General features: G+C 35.4%; 1 protein-coding gene and 1 long non-coding RNA gene across 6 annotated transcripts in view; one reads left to right on the top strand and one right to left on the bottom strand.

The window, feature by feature from the left end:
• Positions 1-18475, top strand: part of MAST2 (microtubule associated serine/threonine kinase 2) — a 195984-nt gene that overhangs the window by 51178 nt on the left and 126331 nt on the right. The window contains exon 2 of one of the 5 annotated variants that reach the window (XM_026853586.1): positions 15234-15362. The exons of 3 other annotated variants lie outside the window; for them this stretch is intronic. In XM_026853586.1, coding sequence (XP_026709387.1) covers positions 15345-15362 — 18 coding nt within the window. In that variant the 5' untranslated portion in view covers positions 15234-15344. Of the gene's footprint in view, positions 1-55; positions 152-15233; positions 15363-18475 lie in introns of those variants that run through there. One more of the 5 variants, XM_026853585.1, reaches the window with a different exon arrangement.
• On the bottom strand, positions 16228-16857 carry LOC113482680. Its single transcript, XR_003398902.1, has 2 exons — positions 16741-16857; positions 16228-16600 (listed from the first exon to the last, which is right to left on the bottom strand). It is a non-coding gene; the product is annotated as an uncharacterized LOC113482680 (long non-coding RNA).

Raw genomic sequence — 18475 nt, 5'->3', positions numbered from 1 at the left:
GTAGGAGGGGGAGAAAAGTTTGAAAATAATGGACTTCTTTAACAGTTAGAGAGCAAAGCTAGCCAGAAGCAAGTGAGCTTTAGCAGGAATTTGTGATCAGCAGAGTTGAAATATGGATGATTCAAGTATTCTTCGAAGAAGAGGTCTGCAGGTAAGTGTAACTTCAGTCTACTTGTTTTCCTCCTGCTTGCAATGTCAACAGTCTCGTAAAAATGCTGACGATCTTTTGAAGTAAATCAGGTTGACTGAGTATATATCAGTGATGCTAGAATTTGAGTTACTCTGTTTTCACCTAGTGTATATTTTATTAATTAAATATAGGAATTTGTATGAAGTAATAAAACATGGTTTGTTAATTTCTTGGTTTATATCCAGTAACCTTGTGAATATTGTTACGGAAAGAAGTGAAGTCTAAATGATGAGGCGCTTATTATTTTTCAAACTTCACTTTTACAGATACTTATAAGAATCTGTTAAGAGACTTCTTAGACTTGCCTTAGAGTAGCCATTTTAGTTGAGCATTATTTATAAATTAAATGTCAAAGCAGAGTGAATAATCTCATTTATTTTAGAGCTATTACTTCAAATACACAGTAATCCAAAACCAGAATTCAATTCTACAAGGCAAATAATATATTTTATTTTCAACAACTCTTGTTAAGTTGAAATAAATTCTCCTGCAATTTGTTTTGAACTTTTAACATACTAGTGAAGTTTTATTTTTGTACTGGTGTTGTGGAATTTTTATTCAGTTGCAGTGGTATGTACAAATACAGTAATCTGTGTTAGTGTCAATGGCGTATGACAACTGAATTGATTATTATGGAGTAAAACAGCTGGAAGTGACTGAGCTCCAAAATTTTGTGTGAGCTGGGCATGAAATAGATTTTTGCCTGTAAGCACTATATTCCTTTTTTTGCATTGTAATGGGATATAACCTATTACGTATTTGCTAGCATAAGTAACTGTTTATAGACCATGAACCTTGTCTATTAAACAATAGGACCAGGCATGGTTAATTTAACTTCCTTTGGGGAAAATAAATTTACCATTTTAGCTTACTACTGTTTGTACCTTACTGATGCTTTAAGGCAATTACAGAATTAGTTGCATTATCTGAATATGTTCTGTGTCTCACCTTCTTATATTTTGTGTATATTTTGATCTTCTTTGTGCCAGGTCATGAATACTACTGAAAGCTTGACAGTGTGCTGCATATAACATGGTGACACTGTATTTGCTCATCATAAAATAAGCTGTATTTTAATTTTTGTATAACAGCATATAGGAATAAGTAGGATGGTTTTTGGATAAACTGGTATTTATTTCCAATATATTTAAATAGTCAGAACTTCATAACCAAGAAAATTGTTTCTGACCACACAAAGTTTTTCAAGCCCTATGTGCTGATTGTTTAGAGCTTTCCTGAGAAATTTCTCTGAGATGTTGTATCCATTTGATGTGTGTGGGAGTGGTTTTCATGATGATGCTTCAGGGGAGTATTGGAAAAGGAAGATTGGAGGAGCCCAAATGTCTATCAGTGTCAGCAGAAGATGTGCTGGGAGTGAGGATGCATTTCCCTGGTTTAGCTGCATAGTATGTTGTAATTTGATAATTTTAGTAGTCTTGAGTATTTGGTGTGTTTGTACCCACTTGGCTAAGTATGTATAAATACACAGGCATATATATAGGTGTAATTAAGCTCTAAGTCAAAAATGCTTTGGAAACTAAGAAAATAACGCTAAAAGGACATTAGGAAGTAAGGCAGAAATAGAAGTCCAAAAGGAAGTTAATGCTGGACTACCGTTGTTGTTGTATCTTGGAGGAGACTTTTCAGAAGAAATTGTGGCTCAGAAAAGTGAGCATTTTATAGAGAACTTGAAGTTTAACAGTCAGGAAAAATGAAAAAGCTGTTCGTTCATGTTGGCACTGCCAAGGCAGTATGTTTTAATGACTCTTTTTGGGGAGCTGGGTGAGTTTGGAAAGCCACTGATGGAAAAAACCCGCTTTACTAGTTTTAACTGGATATAGATGGCTTTTAAAATGAGTATCACAGACAAAATTAGGTCCTCTAATCCAATGTCTCCACTCAAAGCAGTGCTAATTCCAAAGTTAGATCGGGTTACTGAAGGTCTTGTCCAGGCTGGTTTTGAGTATTTCTGGAGATGGAGATTTTGGAGCCTTTCTTGGCACCTGTTCTGGTACTTAATCACTTGCACTGTGAAAATATTATTTCCTTTATATTTTAGTATCGAAAAACACTTTAACAATCTATTAGTGCTATTTCATGTAATATTTACATATTGACCTCTAAAGATTAAGATGAACAAATTTGATTATATTTTCTTTTTTTTTTTTTTCATGACCAGTTTATCTTGATAATATCTGGTTTTTGTAAGGTGGCTTTTTTGGCTGTTTTAAACTCAGTTGGTTTAGACTTGTACTGATGCCATGTTGTAGGGGTTTTGTGTTCATATCTTCCTCCTCATTTGGCATCTTATAAGGTGGAATCCTCTTTATTTTCTGGTGGTGTTTCAGTCTTCTTTCTCTTCTGGCTCTCCCCCTGTTGCTTCCTATAACTGAGTTCTCAGCATAAAGATAATGAACATATCTCTTTATTTGATGTGTTATTCCTGCTGACTAACAAAAGCAAACTTTTTTTTGTTTGTTTTCCTTTTTTTCTGTCCCTGTGGAGAGCAAGTCTATATGGCAGTAATCTGAATTTCCAGGTGCTTTCCAATCTCCCCACTCTTTGTTCATATCTTTAAGCAGATTCTGGACCAAACTCTCTTTCTCTAAGCTTTCTGAAATTTACTTTTCTCTGACTATTTTGAAAGTACTGTTGGTCTATTCCTTTCTTTTTTTTCAGTGGTCACCTGTTCAAGGTCTTGGGTTGCATGACTTTATGGTTTCCTTGTGCTCATCTCTCACAGGTGGCTTACTCTTTTCAAAACCTGTTCTTTTTTTTCCCCTGTTAAATAAACCATTCACCAGCACCAGATCTTCCTGTTCTTTAACAGATACACACCTATGCTTTCCCTGTGCTTCGTGCTACCTCCATTACGTGCAATATGGTTGACATCACTACTGTGATACTATCTTCTCTGGGAACTCTTCTGCTGTGATCCCTGCAGTAAATAGCCATGTAGTAGTATAGGCAGATAACATCAAGGAACAGGAGTTGTTTGTACAGGAAAAGCCAATATATTGACATGTAGCCAATACCACTTTCCTCATTTGTTTAGTCTGTTTTTGTTGTATCCTGTTTGATGTCACAAATTTGGTCTACAAATTTTTAATAGTGAAGTATGTGAAAATGAATATCCAGGAGGGACAAATCAGATTTTCTGTGTATGTCTAAATATACATATAAATATATGCACACACATAGCGTGCTCACAGTCTGATGTAGCTGTGCAATAGTATTGACAGCAGGCTGAGAAAGTGCTTCTAATAATGGAATATTCTTTTAATTTCTAGGCTTTCACTTTAGGTAATGAACTTGGACTATTGACAGAAGTTACTGCCTAGGGACAAGTGCTAATGCAGGTGGCGTGGCTGCTTCTGCTGCACTGTGGTTTTTTCTAGTTATTTGTTATGTTAAATACAGCTTGATGTTAGCTGCAAATGTGATGAAGCTACCGGGGTTTGTTATTGTTCCCTGTACATGTGTATCATTTTTCATTGCTGGTAGAAATCACAGTTTGTATCCCCAAAATCCTTATGAGTAAGTGCAAGAGAAGTAATGGAGAGTGTGATATTTCAAATTTCAGATACTTGTCACGGAGCTTATGTTCTGAAGCTGTGGTACTTAAGCAGTATTCAGATGTGGTTGGACATTATCATTACCACAGTTCTCTGCATCCACATCTTCCTACAGAGTGATAGCCCCCATCCATTTTCTACTGAAATTTGGGCTCAGTTCAACCAGTTACTTTACTTTGTTCAACCCTTTTTGTGCTGGTTTCAGTGGAGATGTAAAAAACAAACTGCATCACAGTAGTTAAACGTGTTTGTTTGGCGAGTGTTTTCTATTACACAGAATGTTTGGCAAAAAAAAAGTATAAAAACATATTTAAAATATTAAATTATGTATTTAAAAAAAACCCCACAGTAGAATGATTTCTTGATTCTAAAGATAAATTTTACATTTCCTCTGGGTGGGAGGGGAGGGGAAGGGGAATAGGGCATGGAGAATATAATCTTAGAATATTCGATGAATTTACTTTAATATATTTAACAAGAGAAGGCTTACTGGATTGTTCAGTTTTCCATACAGGTTAAACCACCTCTGGGACATCTTTGGACATAATTTAGAGGCCTTGAAAATTTATATTTGATGAGTGTCTTTTATAATTACTGAAGACATTTTTTGCTGACTACAGAGCTTGTTACAAGATGTAATAAAGCATGCAGTTAGGAAGAATGTTGCTTTTCACAGTATTTTTATAAAAAGTTAAAAGTAGAAATTGTGTTCTATCAGGAAAAGAAGCTGTTTATGGTGAGGGGAGACTGAATGAGACACACTGTTTTTGTTCTGCTTTTTAAAAATGTGTGAAATATATATTAACTGAAATGTTAATAGGTAAATTTCAAATTAACTTTAAAGGTTAACTTTACATTTAGCATGAAAGTGCATGCATACATACACATGTGAAAATCTTCAGATATTATGAGTCCATTGGATTTGAGTTTTTGGAACTGCCTGCTACAAGCTCTCCTGCTACAGGAAATACTGGCACCTACTCCCAGGAGAAATCTAGCTTTGCTGTAACAACCTTTAGAAAAAATTTGAGTGGCTTTTTAAAATTACATAGATTACTCTCATCTTTACATTTTTTGTTTCTTGGGGTTCATTTTTCTTAACTTAGATGTCTTCTAGTGCTGTGCTGAGCTGTGCAAACCATCTGATAACTTTCAGTTACTCTGCATCCCTCTTAAAGTCCCTCTGCTCCCCCAGATCCTCACTTCAGTGTTCCATAAACAAAATGTGGTCTGGCCAGGGATGATGTTTGCCTTGGTTTGGGGTTTGGCCTGGACTATGTAATTTTCTTTCTACTTGATGGGAGACAAGGGGAAGGATACTGAAATGAAATGAAATACTGAGGTTTTGAAGGGGATTGGATCCTCTCCTGTACTAGAGTTTTATATCCTTTTGGGATACCTATGATGTGTTTAAGAGAAATAAAGGGAAAAAACCCTCACAAATTGAGGTAAAAAAGTTTGAGCATCTTTCCTCATAATCTTTGAGGGCATTGTTTTAAATAGCATTCTTCTAAAATATTTGAATAATCAACAGTATAAATTGGATAATATTTCTCTTGATCAAGGTAAACACTGGTGCATATGCTGGTTTCCTGTAATTACCAGTAGTGTTCCCATGTATACATGGAATAATAGCTTTGCTCTTTTCTTAAGAAAACAGAATGACAGCTTTATATCGAAGCAAAGCTAACAGGTCTGATTTGAAAGCTCAAGCTTAACTGTTCATTAGAAAGAAAAAAGGACAATTTAATTGAAATTATATTTAGAAAAGAATTTGGATATTTCTTTGAGTTGTGAAAGTTACCTCTGGAATATAACATTAGAAACATTTGGTATAAAGTTTCACATTTGACGTCTGGAATAATTTAAGGTGGTTTTTTCATATTTACTTGTCATTATAGTTACTTGAATTCAAAACTCCAAAAGAAAAAACAGACTTCCCATGGAACATAATCATAATTTTTCCCATGTAACATAAACATATTTTTCTTTCTAATTTCAATTATTTGCATTACAAGACTTATTTTATAGTGCTTACAGATTTAGCAGGAACATAACTGAATCCACAGATCAGGTGTCTGCTGAAGGCCTTCCAATGGTGATGTAGGCAATCCCCAGTTATATTGACATCTGAAGAAGAGGTGGTAAAATGAGAAGATAAATAAAAATTATGCTGAAATTGTAGACTTATCTTAGTATACAAGAAACTGCATACTGTTAGTTTAAAATAAGTCATATTTTCAGACTAACTTCCAAATGAAACAAGATTTTATGCTTAGGCTTCCTATTCTCCCAGTAAAATTTCAACACCTGAAATTAATTAAAATTTGGACTGGAGAAGGTGTCCAAAAGATAGTCCAAGTTCTTCAGATTCTGTGAAAATTAGCAGCTGACAGGAGAGAGATCCGCATTGGTGTTAGCACAGTGGTGAAGGCCAGATGAACTTGCTGTCACACGCATAGGTTGGTCAATAGCTGTGGGTGTCTGGACGAGCTGGACAGAGCCCAGTGTCTTTTGGTTGGTTGGGTGTGTCTGAAGGAACCTGAGTGAGGAGAAGGAGAATTGGGGAACACTGACTACAGATGGATGGTTACCAGAATTCATTAACTAGATCGGTCATAAGCAACTTGTTTTGACTAAACTTAGTCTGTGGAAACAAAATGTGAAGATTTATTATGTGAGTCCGTTATAATCTTGTGCTTGGATGCCATATGTTATAATGTAGGAAGATGGATCGTTATGTATAAGCGTACTACATCTCATTGTAGGACTGAGGATTCATGCTCAGAGAAGTATGGAGCATCATTGATATCTGGCTGTCTGGCACGTGAGCTTTCACTCTGGTTTGATTTTTCAGGATTGGTGCTTGTGGTCCGCTTTGCAATGAAGTAGGAGATGGAGCTGAGTTAGGGGAGCATATGCTTACAGTATTCACTTTGAAGAAATTACAAAATATACCAAGGGAAAAATGTGAAACCTTGTCAGAATAAAAAGTCCTTGAAATATGGACAAGGATAAAAGGTTAAATGGTTTGCTCAGGCAGAAAAGATAGCATTTAGCTGCTGTCTTCAGGGTATTGTTAAATTGTTCTGATAATTTGCTATAGTTATGCTTAAATAACTGCTTTCAGTTTGTCAGTAAGGACTTTGTGAATGCTTGTATAGCTGAACAAAACTTCTTATTTTCAGCCTGCGAGAAAAGATAAAAATGCCAGTAATTAATTCTACTACTTCAGGAAGAAAGGTTTTGTTAGCAGATAACTGTGTGGAAGAATGGTTGTATATGTGTGCATCTAAGTTGGACAAAGGGGTTCTTCCCAAAGATAAACAGTAATATCTTTTTCATATGTTTCACTGGCTTGGAAGTGCCTGCTTGATAGACTTGCTTGTTGCCAGGAGGGCACGATGAACAGTTGCTGCTGCTGCTGCTAGTAGTTGCAGGGGTTGCTGCCTAGAGAGTGGCTTTTGTTTCTTTTTCTTGCCATTAGCCACTTGGGGTGCTTCACTTGTGTTAGTATCACTTCATTTTGTACTTGCTTAATGTTAGAAATCCCAAATCTTAAAAGAAAGGCCATTTCTCCAAGCTAGCAACATAACATGCTGCAAGACTAGTGTTTAATCTGCTTATCTTTAATAGTCTTCCCTGCTTACACAGACCCACTTACCTCTTTAATGAGAAGAAATGTCCTGCAGTGAGGCAGCATGTATTTTCCTTCTAGGCTTATGTCATCGGCATAGAAGTTGAAATTGGTTAGAGCACTTTTTATTTTCCTGTCAGTTCTGCTGATTATGGTTGCCTCTTCAGTTTCTTTAATACATTGAAATATAGTGGTTTTTGTAAAAGGAAACCTAATTAAAACATGCCAAGTGAAAATCATAATTTTGAAAAGATCTCAGTATTGATTTGGGGCGAGTAGTACCCTCATATTTTTAAGGGATAAATACAGAGTATCTTTGCAGTCTGAATATTTGTAAATTCTAACTACTAGTCAAGTAAATGACAAAATATATTGTGAGCAGCAGTATCTTAATAACACCTACAAAAGACTCTCTAAAATGTCAAGAGACATTTAAAGTCAGTTGAGAATATGTAGCAGAATTTCCCATATGATTTAGCAGTTGTTCCTCTCTTACTTTGTACTAAATGGCTTTACCCAAGCCATTAGTATTTACAGGACTTCTAGAAGGTACAGGATTTTACCATTTCTGGGATCAAGACAGGATAGGCTTTTCAAGGTTGGTTGTTCTTAAATTCTAGAGGCTGTTATTAAAAAAATATGGAGTAATTTGTGGACACCGAGGTGTTAGTGCAAAACGTCTGCTGTGTTTTTGTGTTATCCTCTGAAGTACATCATATTAAATTTTTAAAATGGGACTTATTTTTAAGAGTTGCATAACCTAGGCTTTTTTGATAGGCATACTTGGCACAACAGTGAGATGCAGGTACCTGGATTATTCAGCAACTACGTGAGCAGTAAAGTCTTTTTGCCCACCAGAGCAGTGTGCAACTGTTTTTCTCTTAGCATCCAAGACAGTTCGAGTATTCCCTGTAGTTTGTGTTCAGCTGTGTGGATATATTCTGAATTTTCAAATCTGTCAATATACTTTAGCAACCTTTTTAATTACAGGAACAGGTTTCTTAAAGTGTATGTGCTCTTTCAGGAATGGAAGAAATGGGGTTGGCATTGGTGGACGTACTAAAATTTTGCTGAATGCTTGTGTTTCTACTGTTAAAGGTTTTTCTTAATTATTGTGCAGGTTAAGTAGTGTAACTTCTGGCCTGGCTATCAGTGAGTGGCATATTTGAGAGAAATTGCTAAACAAAATGTAAGCCACCTAAAAATACAGGAAATTCAAGTGGCATGGAAATGATTTATTATACTAAGTTTAATATACCCAGCTATGCTTTAGAAATATGTATTTTCACTTTTGTGAAAACATTGTATTTATACTGTAAATAATTTAGTGCAGAGTTCCTTAAACTTGGCTTACGAGCTTTGATATAATTATCTCTATTTGGAAAACTTATTAGAAATCACATTTTGTAGTTTTATGATTCAGAGCTGAAAAGCACTGGTATGTTATGCATCTATTAATTTGTATTTGCCAGTTTTATTTATTTCATACTAGAAAGCTAAGTTCAGTTTGAATTCAATTATTGTATACTATAGCGTAAATAGATATTACATGGCATTTTACATAAATGCTTCTATATGATTAAATGCTGAAGTTTCTCTTTTTAAGGACCAAGAATGACATCCAGTAAAAAGTATTAAGTTGTTTCAGATTTTAATAGTCTTTATTCTAACATTCAACGTCACTGTCCTTAACTATTCCTCCATAACAAATTTATTGATATATCTGAGGATAATAAGGTCCATTTTTCCATGCATTCTGACATGTTGTCTGCTGCAGGAATTTGGGTTAAGTGTTCTACTGCAGGCTTTTCATAATACAGTGAATAAAGTGTTTAATTCTTCTGCTTTCTATGCAGGATATCCTGACATAGTAGTTGCTGTCCTTTTTAATGAATTTATTCTTTTTAAAATAAACTACGTTTATGGTTTTGTATTGTTTCTCTTTGGAGATGAGATAGGTATCATTGAAATTGGGGCTTTGAAGTTAGCAGCATTTTGTCTATGAATACAAACAAGTAATTATCTGGGTGGAAAGTAGTTCAACTTTGTTTTTACCTGTCTTTGGTCAAATATATAAATGACTCATTTTGCTAATGGCAATGCTAATGGCGATGCTCCTTTAATTCAGATTTGTTTTAGCACAACAGACGCTTTTGTAGCTGAGGGTTTTTCCTTCCAAAATTCTCTTGGATATTAGTGTAATAAAATAATGTTTGCAGTATGGATGACTATACTTACTACCTATTGTATGGCATAGCTTAAACAACTGTAACCTGATGTAATTACTTTTAAATTACTTTCATCAAAATGTGAAAATATTAATTGCCTTGGACATTTATCACTTGTTTTATATCAGCATAGGCTGATAAATGTCACTTGTATTGGCAGCCAGGAAAATGAAATGATATCAGATGTCATTGGGGTAGGTTAGTGTAGTCCGTGAATAAGGTCCTTTCTGCTCCATTTGTTCTGTGAGCTGTGGCTTTTACATGCTGGTAATGACTCTAGGCTACGCTGGTTTGAAATAGAACAAGCTAAACCCATGGTCATCTCCTTCCCAGCAAATGTGTGGCCCTCAGACTATTATAAAGTGTTCTAATATTATGTGCCTTTTTGTCTTGAGGTATATGTAGTGATCGCCTTCTCTGTAAAAATGTGTGTAGTTTAGCTTTATTTTTCATAATTGTAGTGAAAAATTTGGCCAAGGTGGAAGAATGTGTACCAACTAGAAAAGAGATTCCCCTCTGGGGGGCTAATTATTGTGTGCCTGTTGGGAGGGGATTAGAATCCTAAAAAACTTAGACAATGAGGGTAAATTTCAAGGCCAGGGGAATGGATTGTGGTGAGGTAAAGGCAAGAAAAAGATTGGAGGTGACTTAAACAGGGACATGAGTGATTGTACATTTCAGATTGACAGGAGGATTACAAAGGTTGTGGGTGACAGTTTATTCTCTCTAATGGTTTCCAGTCATTTACTATTTGTTTTTCTAGCTTTTATCCTCTTCCTTTCTTAAATGCAAATGTCATGCAGCTTCCCTTTTTAGCTTGTAGACTGTTTTGGCAGGTCCTACCTTAAAACTCTGTGGGCCAAATTGATGCCAAACCTGGCAGTTCTGTGTGCCTTAAAACATTTATTTATGAAATAGCACCCAAAACTTGTTGTATTGAAATGGGCAAATATTAAAGACTTTTTAACTGTATGATATGGGACGGTTTTGCTGTGTGCTGGTGACTGCCTGCTTGTAAATTTTGATAGTTTGACAGTGCTGAACTGATATTTTTCTTCCAAAGTGGCTACCATGAAGAAAGCCCCTCAGGGGCATGAGACAACTGTAGACTTTGAGAAAGCAATGTTGTGCTTGATTAAGTTTAGACAGATGATGGAGTGATGTAGTAAAATGATTTTTGTTAAGGCATAATATAACATAGAATGCAATGTAGTACCATTGGGACTGATAAAAATGAAATACTAAAGAAAAACCATGCCCTTACATATAGCTTTCAGGAGCAGATGTAAGAGATGTAGTTTAGTTGTGTGGTGCTGGAAACATAATATTGATTTACCATGAATCAAGAGAAGCAGCTTGTACCTTGCCTGGTTATATGGATTGCAGCAATCTTGGTGAAACGAGTTTCCTAAAAATGGTACTGTAAGAAAATTCCTTTGTTTTGATAGTTATGGGGAGGCAATTGTAGCCATGTAAAAAATCCATTTACATGTCTAAATGGGGAGCTGAGAGGTACTTCATGTGCAGTTGCTGGGAACTGCCAATTTTCCATGTACTTAAACTTTTTAAAAAGAATGATTTCTTGAAAGCTAACCCTCTCATAAGTTGAATGAAATTGAAGGTAGTAGAACGAGAGGAGTTTGAGGTAGAACTTGCCTTATATTACTTGCACAAATTACTTCATCTTTTGGTGTAGTGTTTGTGTACCATAAAATAACCATATTTTCTTCTTTTTAAATCAAACCAAATAGCATTTGAGGTAAAGTTGCAATGACTTCAGAGGAGGTTAGTCCAGTTACTGCATGGCATGTAACTTCTTTCTAGTTTTGACTTTTGAGAGACAGTAGTTCTCTTGGTCTTTATTAAGTAAATTACTGGATGAAGTGATTTCCATTCCTTGCTTGTGGGATTTTTTGGCAGACAATATAACGCTAACAAACAGTTTTACTCACTTCACCTTTCAACCAGGAACAACTTGTGTTTTCTTATTCTTTAAGAGGTTGGTGTATGGCTTTCGTTCATTTATTCCTTAATCTTTAGGTGACCTAGTTTCTTCCTGAAGTAAAATAAATTTAAATACCCTTAATAAAGACACTGATATTTTAAACAAAGCAGTCTAGTATTGGTGTCTTGGGTTTTTGAAAACTCTGGTTTCTTGGGTCTGTTTATGGGCCGGTCACTGGTATCAGGTGAAAGTGAGTATTTCAGGAAACAACTACTTGTTTTTATTTTATTTTTGAACTTACAGAAATTTCCCATTGTAGGCAAATTAAAGCCTTCTCACAGGACAGCTTTGCCTCCCTTTGTTATTCCCCATTTATCCTTCAGCCACAGTGTGCAGATCATAGTTGTTCCGCTGGTAAAGTCAAAACAGGGTTGCAGAACTGTGCGTGTTGTATAATGGGACTCAGATGGAGGCTTCATACTTGTTCCTTCTGTTTTCTGAAAACTTTGGAGTTTAACAACAATCATTTCAATATTCTCTACTTTTCTTTCAGGAAGTGAGCTTGATTAAAGCTAAATTAATGACGGCAGGGTGCATTGTGCAAATGAAACCTGACCACTTGAGAGAAGTCATGTTTTAAATGGAATGGTTGCAATTTTTTTTTCCCAGTTAGCCAACTCCAGTTTCTCCCCAAGTATTCCTGGTGAAGAATTAGTGCCTCTAAAGTCCTAGGAGGCAGATTTGAGAAAGCATTAAAATAATTCCTTTTGGTATTTCAAGAGCCCCCCCCTGCTATCCTGAAGAGAAAAAAAAAAGTACAGCAAGATATTTAGCTGTAAAAATAAAAATAGGCTACCTTTGTACATGGGCTGGGCTTTTGGGTCTTTGAGTGCTTCTATAGAATTGGTTGATTTGGCTTTTGATTATTTTATAAAAAGGAAGAAATGAATGCTGGTTGTTTTCATGAACCAATGACTGGCATAAATTTAGTCGTCTTGTGTGGAACAAGTTATTGTTAGGATGGGGAAGGATGGGTGACCCAAATTGTATCAGTAAGGTGCAAGTGCTCAAACAGTTTGAGATGCCAAGTCAGTTCTAATTGAACTCTCAAAAAAATGAAATTCCTATTTAATTATAGTGTAACAAACAGGCTTAGGGACTGTATTATGCTACACAAATAGAGGGGGGAAAAAACCTTCTGTAACTTTTGAAATGAGTGGGGAATCTTTCCTAAGTGTCAGCCATGTCCCACGTTGTCTGCCACTCTTAGCCTTGGATGTGTTGTCAATTTTAAAAGAGGAAAAATATAATAAAACGCTTTTATTAGTGTAAGAGCGATTGATACTTGGTATTATGGCTAGAAATTTGTTTTAAGCACAATATTTTGGAACAGTTTCAGCACTTCTATGGGCTTTTACTTAATATGCCTATCAAAATTTTCTTGCTGTTTCTTTCAGTCTTGCAAAGAGATATATTTGGAAAAGCTTTTTTTTATATGTTGGAAATAACATTCACTTTACTGTTAAATAATTAATTATTCCTCTTCCCCCATATTCCTTGTGGTATTTTGTGTTGTTGCTAATTTGCGTAGTCCTAAAATGCTTCACAGCAGATGGAAAATCATTGCAACACGAAATGAAAAATTATGCAAAGTATAAAAATATCTGTAAATATATTTTTAAGTTGTTGCAAAAGATTGTGCTTAAGTCCTTGAAAGGAGTAAAGATTTTTCCAAATGGAGGGTGTCTTAAAGACTTGCACTTGGAAAATGTAGATAAGGGAGTGAAAGTAACTCTAAAAGATCATAAAATACAGCTGAGAGCGCAATAAGATAGAAGCTTTCATAGCATTTGAACATATTAGTTTTTAAAGGTTAAAATTTAAAATCAGATTCAGAGGATATCTGTTTTAATTAAAAATGAGATGAGAATAATGAATATCGAAATGTTAAACCAAGAACAACTAGGACAAAAAGGGGGGTGTGTGCGTGTGTGTCCTGCCCTTGTGCTGGAAGTTTAAAAATTATTTTCTGTTTTTGCTAGCAGAAGGTAAACCAAACTCAAGCAAAACATTAGCAAAGGATTTTGACCTGGATTTTGGCATATGTGAGCCTAAACCAGAGTATAGTAAACAAGACTTCAGTATTCTAATATATGTAGCATTAAAAAAATAGGTGTATGTTTGAACATATGTTTCAGTACTGGCGGGTGATATGAGAGATTTAAGTGACAGAAAATTAAGGAGGGAGGAGGATGAATACTGAAAGCCATGAGGTAGGCTGTGGGAACTGTAAGAACCCAAAAGGACATTGAAAACCAGAGTCTTGCAGTACCTTGATATCTGAATCTTATACACAATGTTAATTCTTTTTACACTGAAATGTAAAGTTCTTGGGTCAGTGATAAGTAAACTGGGCAGTCCGAAATCACACATTAAGAAAAGTATGTCAGAGTCTGCTGAGCAGTTCTTCCTTTGTAAACTGAGCAGAAATCAAAGCCAGTGAAACCAAACTGAAAAACTAACAAATCTGAAACCAGTTAACTTCAGATTTAACAGTGGTAAGATACTTAGGGCTTATTCACCATACCACTGTGAAATAAGCTGATAGGTTATTGAATTGTTGTGTTTGGAAGAAATGACTTTAGAAATAATACACTGAAATGCTAAGATCAGGCAGCCTCAACAAAATGTTTTTAGAATTGAATTATCCAGTAGCTGTCAGGTTCTTAGAGAAAAGCATAAAATTAAAAAGAACAGAAAAAACATAGATGGAAAAAACAGAATGCTACATCCAAATAATTTTATAAGTTTATATGAGAGAAATATTGAAGGGATTGCTTTGGAAATATTCCTTATCTTTTAATTGCCCTGTCAGAGAAGATGATCTAGTTAATGGTTAAATTTTGTTTCCCATATTAAAATCCATGTTTGGGTCTTGTAAATGCTTCCATACACCATCTATTTATATTATCTTTTACTAAACTTCTGAGATAAATTATAAACTAAAAGAGCTGGTTTCAAATGAAAGGTTGCAGTAAATGTTGAATCTGATCATACACTGTCTTTTGAACATTTTTGGAAGCAAATCTTACATGTTTGAAGTCCAAATTAATCTTACACCTAGATTAGCATTACTGGGATGTGATAATGGATTAAGTACTGATCTTTTTTGCCCCCTATTTCATCAGCTGCTTTATTCTTCAGGAGTGGTAATTGCTTTGGAATGGAAATCTTCAAATAGTATTTCAGTTGATAAAGATTTGTGCAATATCCATGCAGATATTCTTTTGCATTAAAAAGGATTTTTCTACTATTTATTTTGACATGTTAAACAGTGTAAGAGATATCGGAATGGGAATCATAATTCCTTAAAGAACTCGTGTAATAGCTATATGAGTAGTCTTGTGGAAATATAAAATCATAACATGGAGATCAACTCATGAAAATTTTAAAGTAAAAATATGAGAATGAAGTAAGAAGTAGAACATTTATCATACAATACACCTAATGCCACAGGATTTACTATATTCAAAGTAGAACTAACATAAGGGGACAATGTACAGTATTGGCTTAACAAAAAATAAAGACTTTAATACTAACATTAGAAGAAAAGTGCTAACATTAATAATGTGAATAAGGTCTCCTATTTTTGATCCAGGTAAAAATTCATCTATACTATTTTGGTCTGGACGATTAAAGACATAGCTGCAAATTTGATGGAATTCCAACCTCAGAACAAATAGAAACAGAAGTCAGCTTTCAACATCAGATGAATTCACCAGAGCAGGCGAGTGTTAAGAAAGTTAATGAAGATAATGTAAGTAAGGCTTGTCATGGACTTGTAGCTGTGCATGTGGCTAGCTACTGCATCTGACCTGAGATGTGGCAGCTTTGTGTCCTGTCCTTACCTGATCACTCTCAGTAGTTTGACTACAGCCTGGTTTGCAGGCAGTTTGAAAATTAACTGAGAATTAAGATAATTTATGCTGTTCCTCAAAGTCAGTCTTGTAACAGGGGGAAAAACTTCATTGCAATTTGTAAGGGCAGCCAATATTGCCACTGGGATTACAGAAGTAACTCCTGGTTGCTGGAAAGAGATTAGAACTTCATGGACAGAAAAACATTGAATAAGAACGCTTGCTAAACACAATTTGAACTTTCAACAGACAAAAACATTTTAGAAGGCAAAAGCTGGACCACTTGCCAACCAGTGACATAGTTTTACAAGAATTTAATTTTTAGACAATGGATATTACCTTCTGATGTACAAAACATAGTAATGAGCTAAAGCTTAAAGAATAGCCAGATGGGACTCCCTTTGTCCCCCAGTGGTGGACAAAGTAGAACTTTCTCAAAAGTACAGAGAATTTTAATTTTTACAAGTAATACAGCTGCTAATGCATTAAAAACATGGCCAGCAGTCCGTGTTAGACGATCTGAAATAATCCTTTCCCAATTTATAAAGCTTGCATCTTCATCTCCAGAAACTGATCAGGAGACACCTGTCACTTTCCCTTTTATTTAAGGGTTCATAGTGGAGATTAATCAACTGGTATAACTCCAAAGTCCATATCAGTATGTGTAATACAGAATTTAAAAAACAAATCAAAATTAAATACTCTCACTGATTAACCTAAAGGTGCTAATTCTTGTTCAGTGGTTAAAGCCTTGTTGTTTAGAGATGGAAAAACCTGAAATAACAGCACATGATAGTTTCTGGTGGAATGGGAGTCAGGGGAGAAAACCTTTGGATTCTTGGTAGCTCTTTCTTCTCCTGGAAGAAATGTTGATCCGTAGTGTCGTCTTGAGCAGTTTGATTCTTACTCCTGGAGTGCATCCTTTTGTGAAAAGATGTGGTGATTTAGCTCTATCCATCCCAAACAATAAGTTTGTGGTTTAAGAAGTATTTCAGCTGAGGTTTCAGTGTATCAGCAGCAGGTAGATCCTTCTGTAGTCTTCACTTGCTGAGAATTGGGGCTGATAGTCTTGCAGCTAATCTCTCATAAGGTAATGTAGCACAGTATACTAACAGTGGAGAAAAAAGTCAAAAAGCTTGTATGTAACTAGAGAGGATCCACTGAAGATGAGCCACAAAACAAACAGAAAAGTGCCCCCACAGAAAATGGCAATGGCAGCCGTAAAATCAGATAGTAAAGTGATCCTACCATTAAGGCAAAAAAGCAAAAGACAATTAATCCCCCCCAGAGAATCAAACTAAACAGAAAACAAAAAGCAAACAGGCTTAGTGCAGAGAAACACAGGTATATAGCAGCAGCCATGTTGTCACTAAAAAAATCCTGTTCTTAAGCAGATTAGCTTATGCTAAGCTTTCACAGTTTGCCTGCTATATATATTGTAAGCAATTCTTGAATGCCTCCATAAATTGCACATCTAGAAAACGCATTCCAGAAACATGTGGCTTTTAAGCCTTTTGTTTTCCAGAGAAAGTAGTTAGTTGTAAAAGGTGTTATAAATAATACTGCAGTCTGTGCTGCATCAGTGCATTGGAACAAAATTTGCTCTTCTGTTTTTTTTTTTTGTTTTGTTTTTTTTTTTTTTTAAAGTTTGCATATGTACAAATGAAAATGTGTGAGCTTTCCATTTATCCCAAGGAAAAAAAAAATTTTGTGTGTGTGTATTCATAGAAATTGTGTGTCTTTATGCATATATATGAAATAATATATATATATATATATATACACACACTGTCCAATTGTATCTTTAGGACCAAGAGAATGTAGGCACTTCATAATCTGTATTGCTACTGTTTGAGAAGTGTGGTCCTCTGAAAATTAGAAACTTTTAATTTCTATTTCCAGCACATTTACATGCACCCATTTATATGCATTATTTCTTGTGCCAGCATTGTCCTTTGTTCTGAGTAGCTTTCCTTCCATGGGAATTCTCATTTGATTTTACTCAGTGAATCCAAGAGACTGTCCTCACTGCAGCCAAAGACTACTTTTGTGGGAATAATGGCTGCCAGCATTTGAATATTCATTTCTTTTAGATGAACTGGAGACACTCCTGCGCTGAGCTGTGGAAGGCACTGCTCAAGGCCTGTGCTGTCACGCTGCAGACCTTTGAAGCTACCTCTCTTCTTTTGGCTAGAAGGACAAGTTATTTCCTCTGTTCTGAAAACTTGTTCCTTGAAGTTGGTGCTTGGAGGTTTTTTTTCCTAGTTTCAGGCTCAAGTATATATTAAATAAGAAAATTAATTTTAAGAATAGTAGCTAGCTGTCTTGGCTAGGAGCCTGGAATTTGTCTTTGTGAATGACATGACCAGAACCAGACATGGCATCATAGCTGCTGATGTGTTTCTGATTGAGCTAATGGCATTATAATAATTTCCATATTATGTTCCATCCTGTTCTTGATGCTAACAGCTTGCTTGCTTTTTTTTCCAAACTCCAGCTGTATGTTGTCTTCAGCGAACCGTTCACAGTTTTTCTCCTGTCTCTTTCAAAATCAGTGCTAGTTTGGCCTTATGTGGGTATATGAGTAGTTACTTGTGTATATATCATTTCTGTCATTGTGTTGACTACTCACCTAATAAATGCCTCATGCTGCTAGGGGTGTACAGATAATCTGCATGTTTGGTCTTCTGCACTATGTACTAATGTATTGTATGCTGGAATTAATGGGAAACCTCTAGGCCTCTTATCTAACATTTTGCTGCAAGAAAATAATTTACTTCTGATATTTGTGTTTTCTTTTTTTACTTCTGTATATAAGATATTTCACATGCCTAAAACATTACCCAGCTTTCTGTCTGAACATATGGGATACTGAGAATGCTTAGCCTATTCAGAGATGCAGGAGTGCAAGTAACAATTTTCTAATTTGTAGTGAGACAACAAAAAGGTTGGCTGTCATCAGCCAGCCATCAGTGAAGAGAGA

The sequence above is a fragment of the Athene cunicularia genome, assembly GCF_003259725.1.
Source record: "Athene cunicularia isolate RWA chromosome 8 unlocalized genomic scaffold, athCun1 chr8_part1, whole genome shotgun sequence".
NCBI lineage: Eukaryota > Metazoa > Chordata > Aves > Strigiformes > Strigidae > Athene > Athene cunicularia.
Note: the sequence above shows the minus strand (reverse complement) of the source record. Positions and strands in the feature narration are given on the sequence as shown.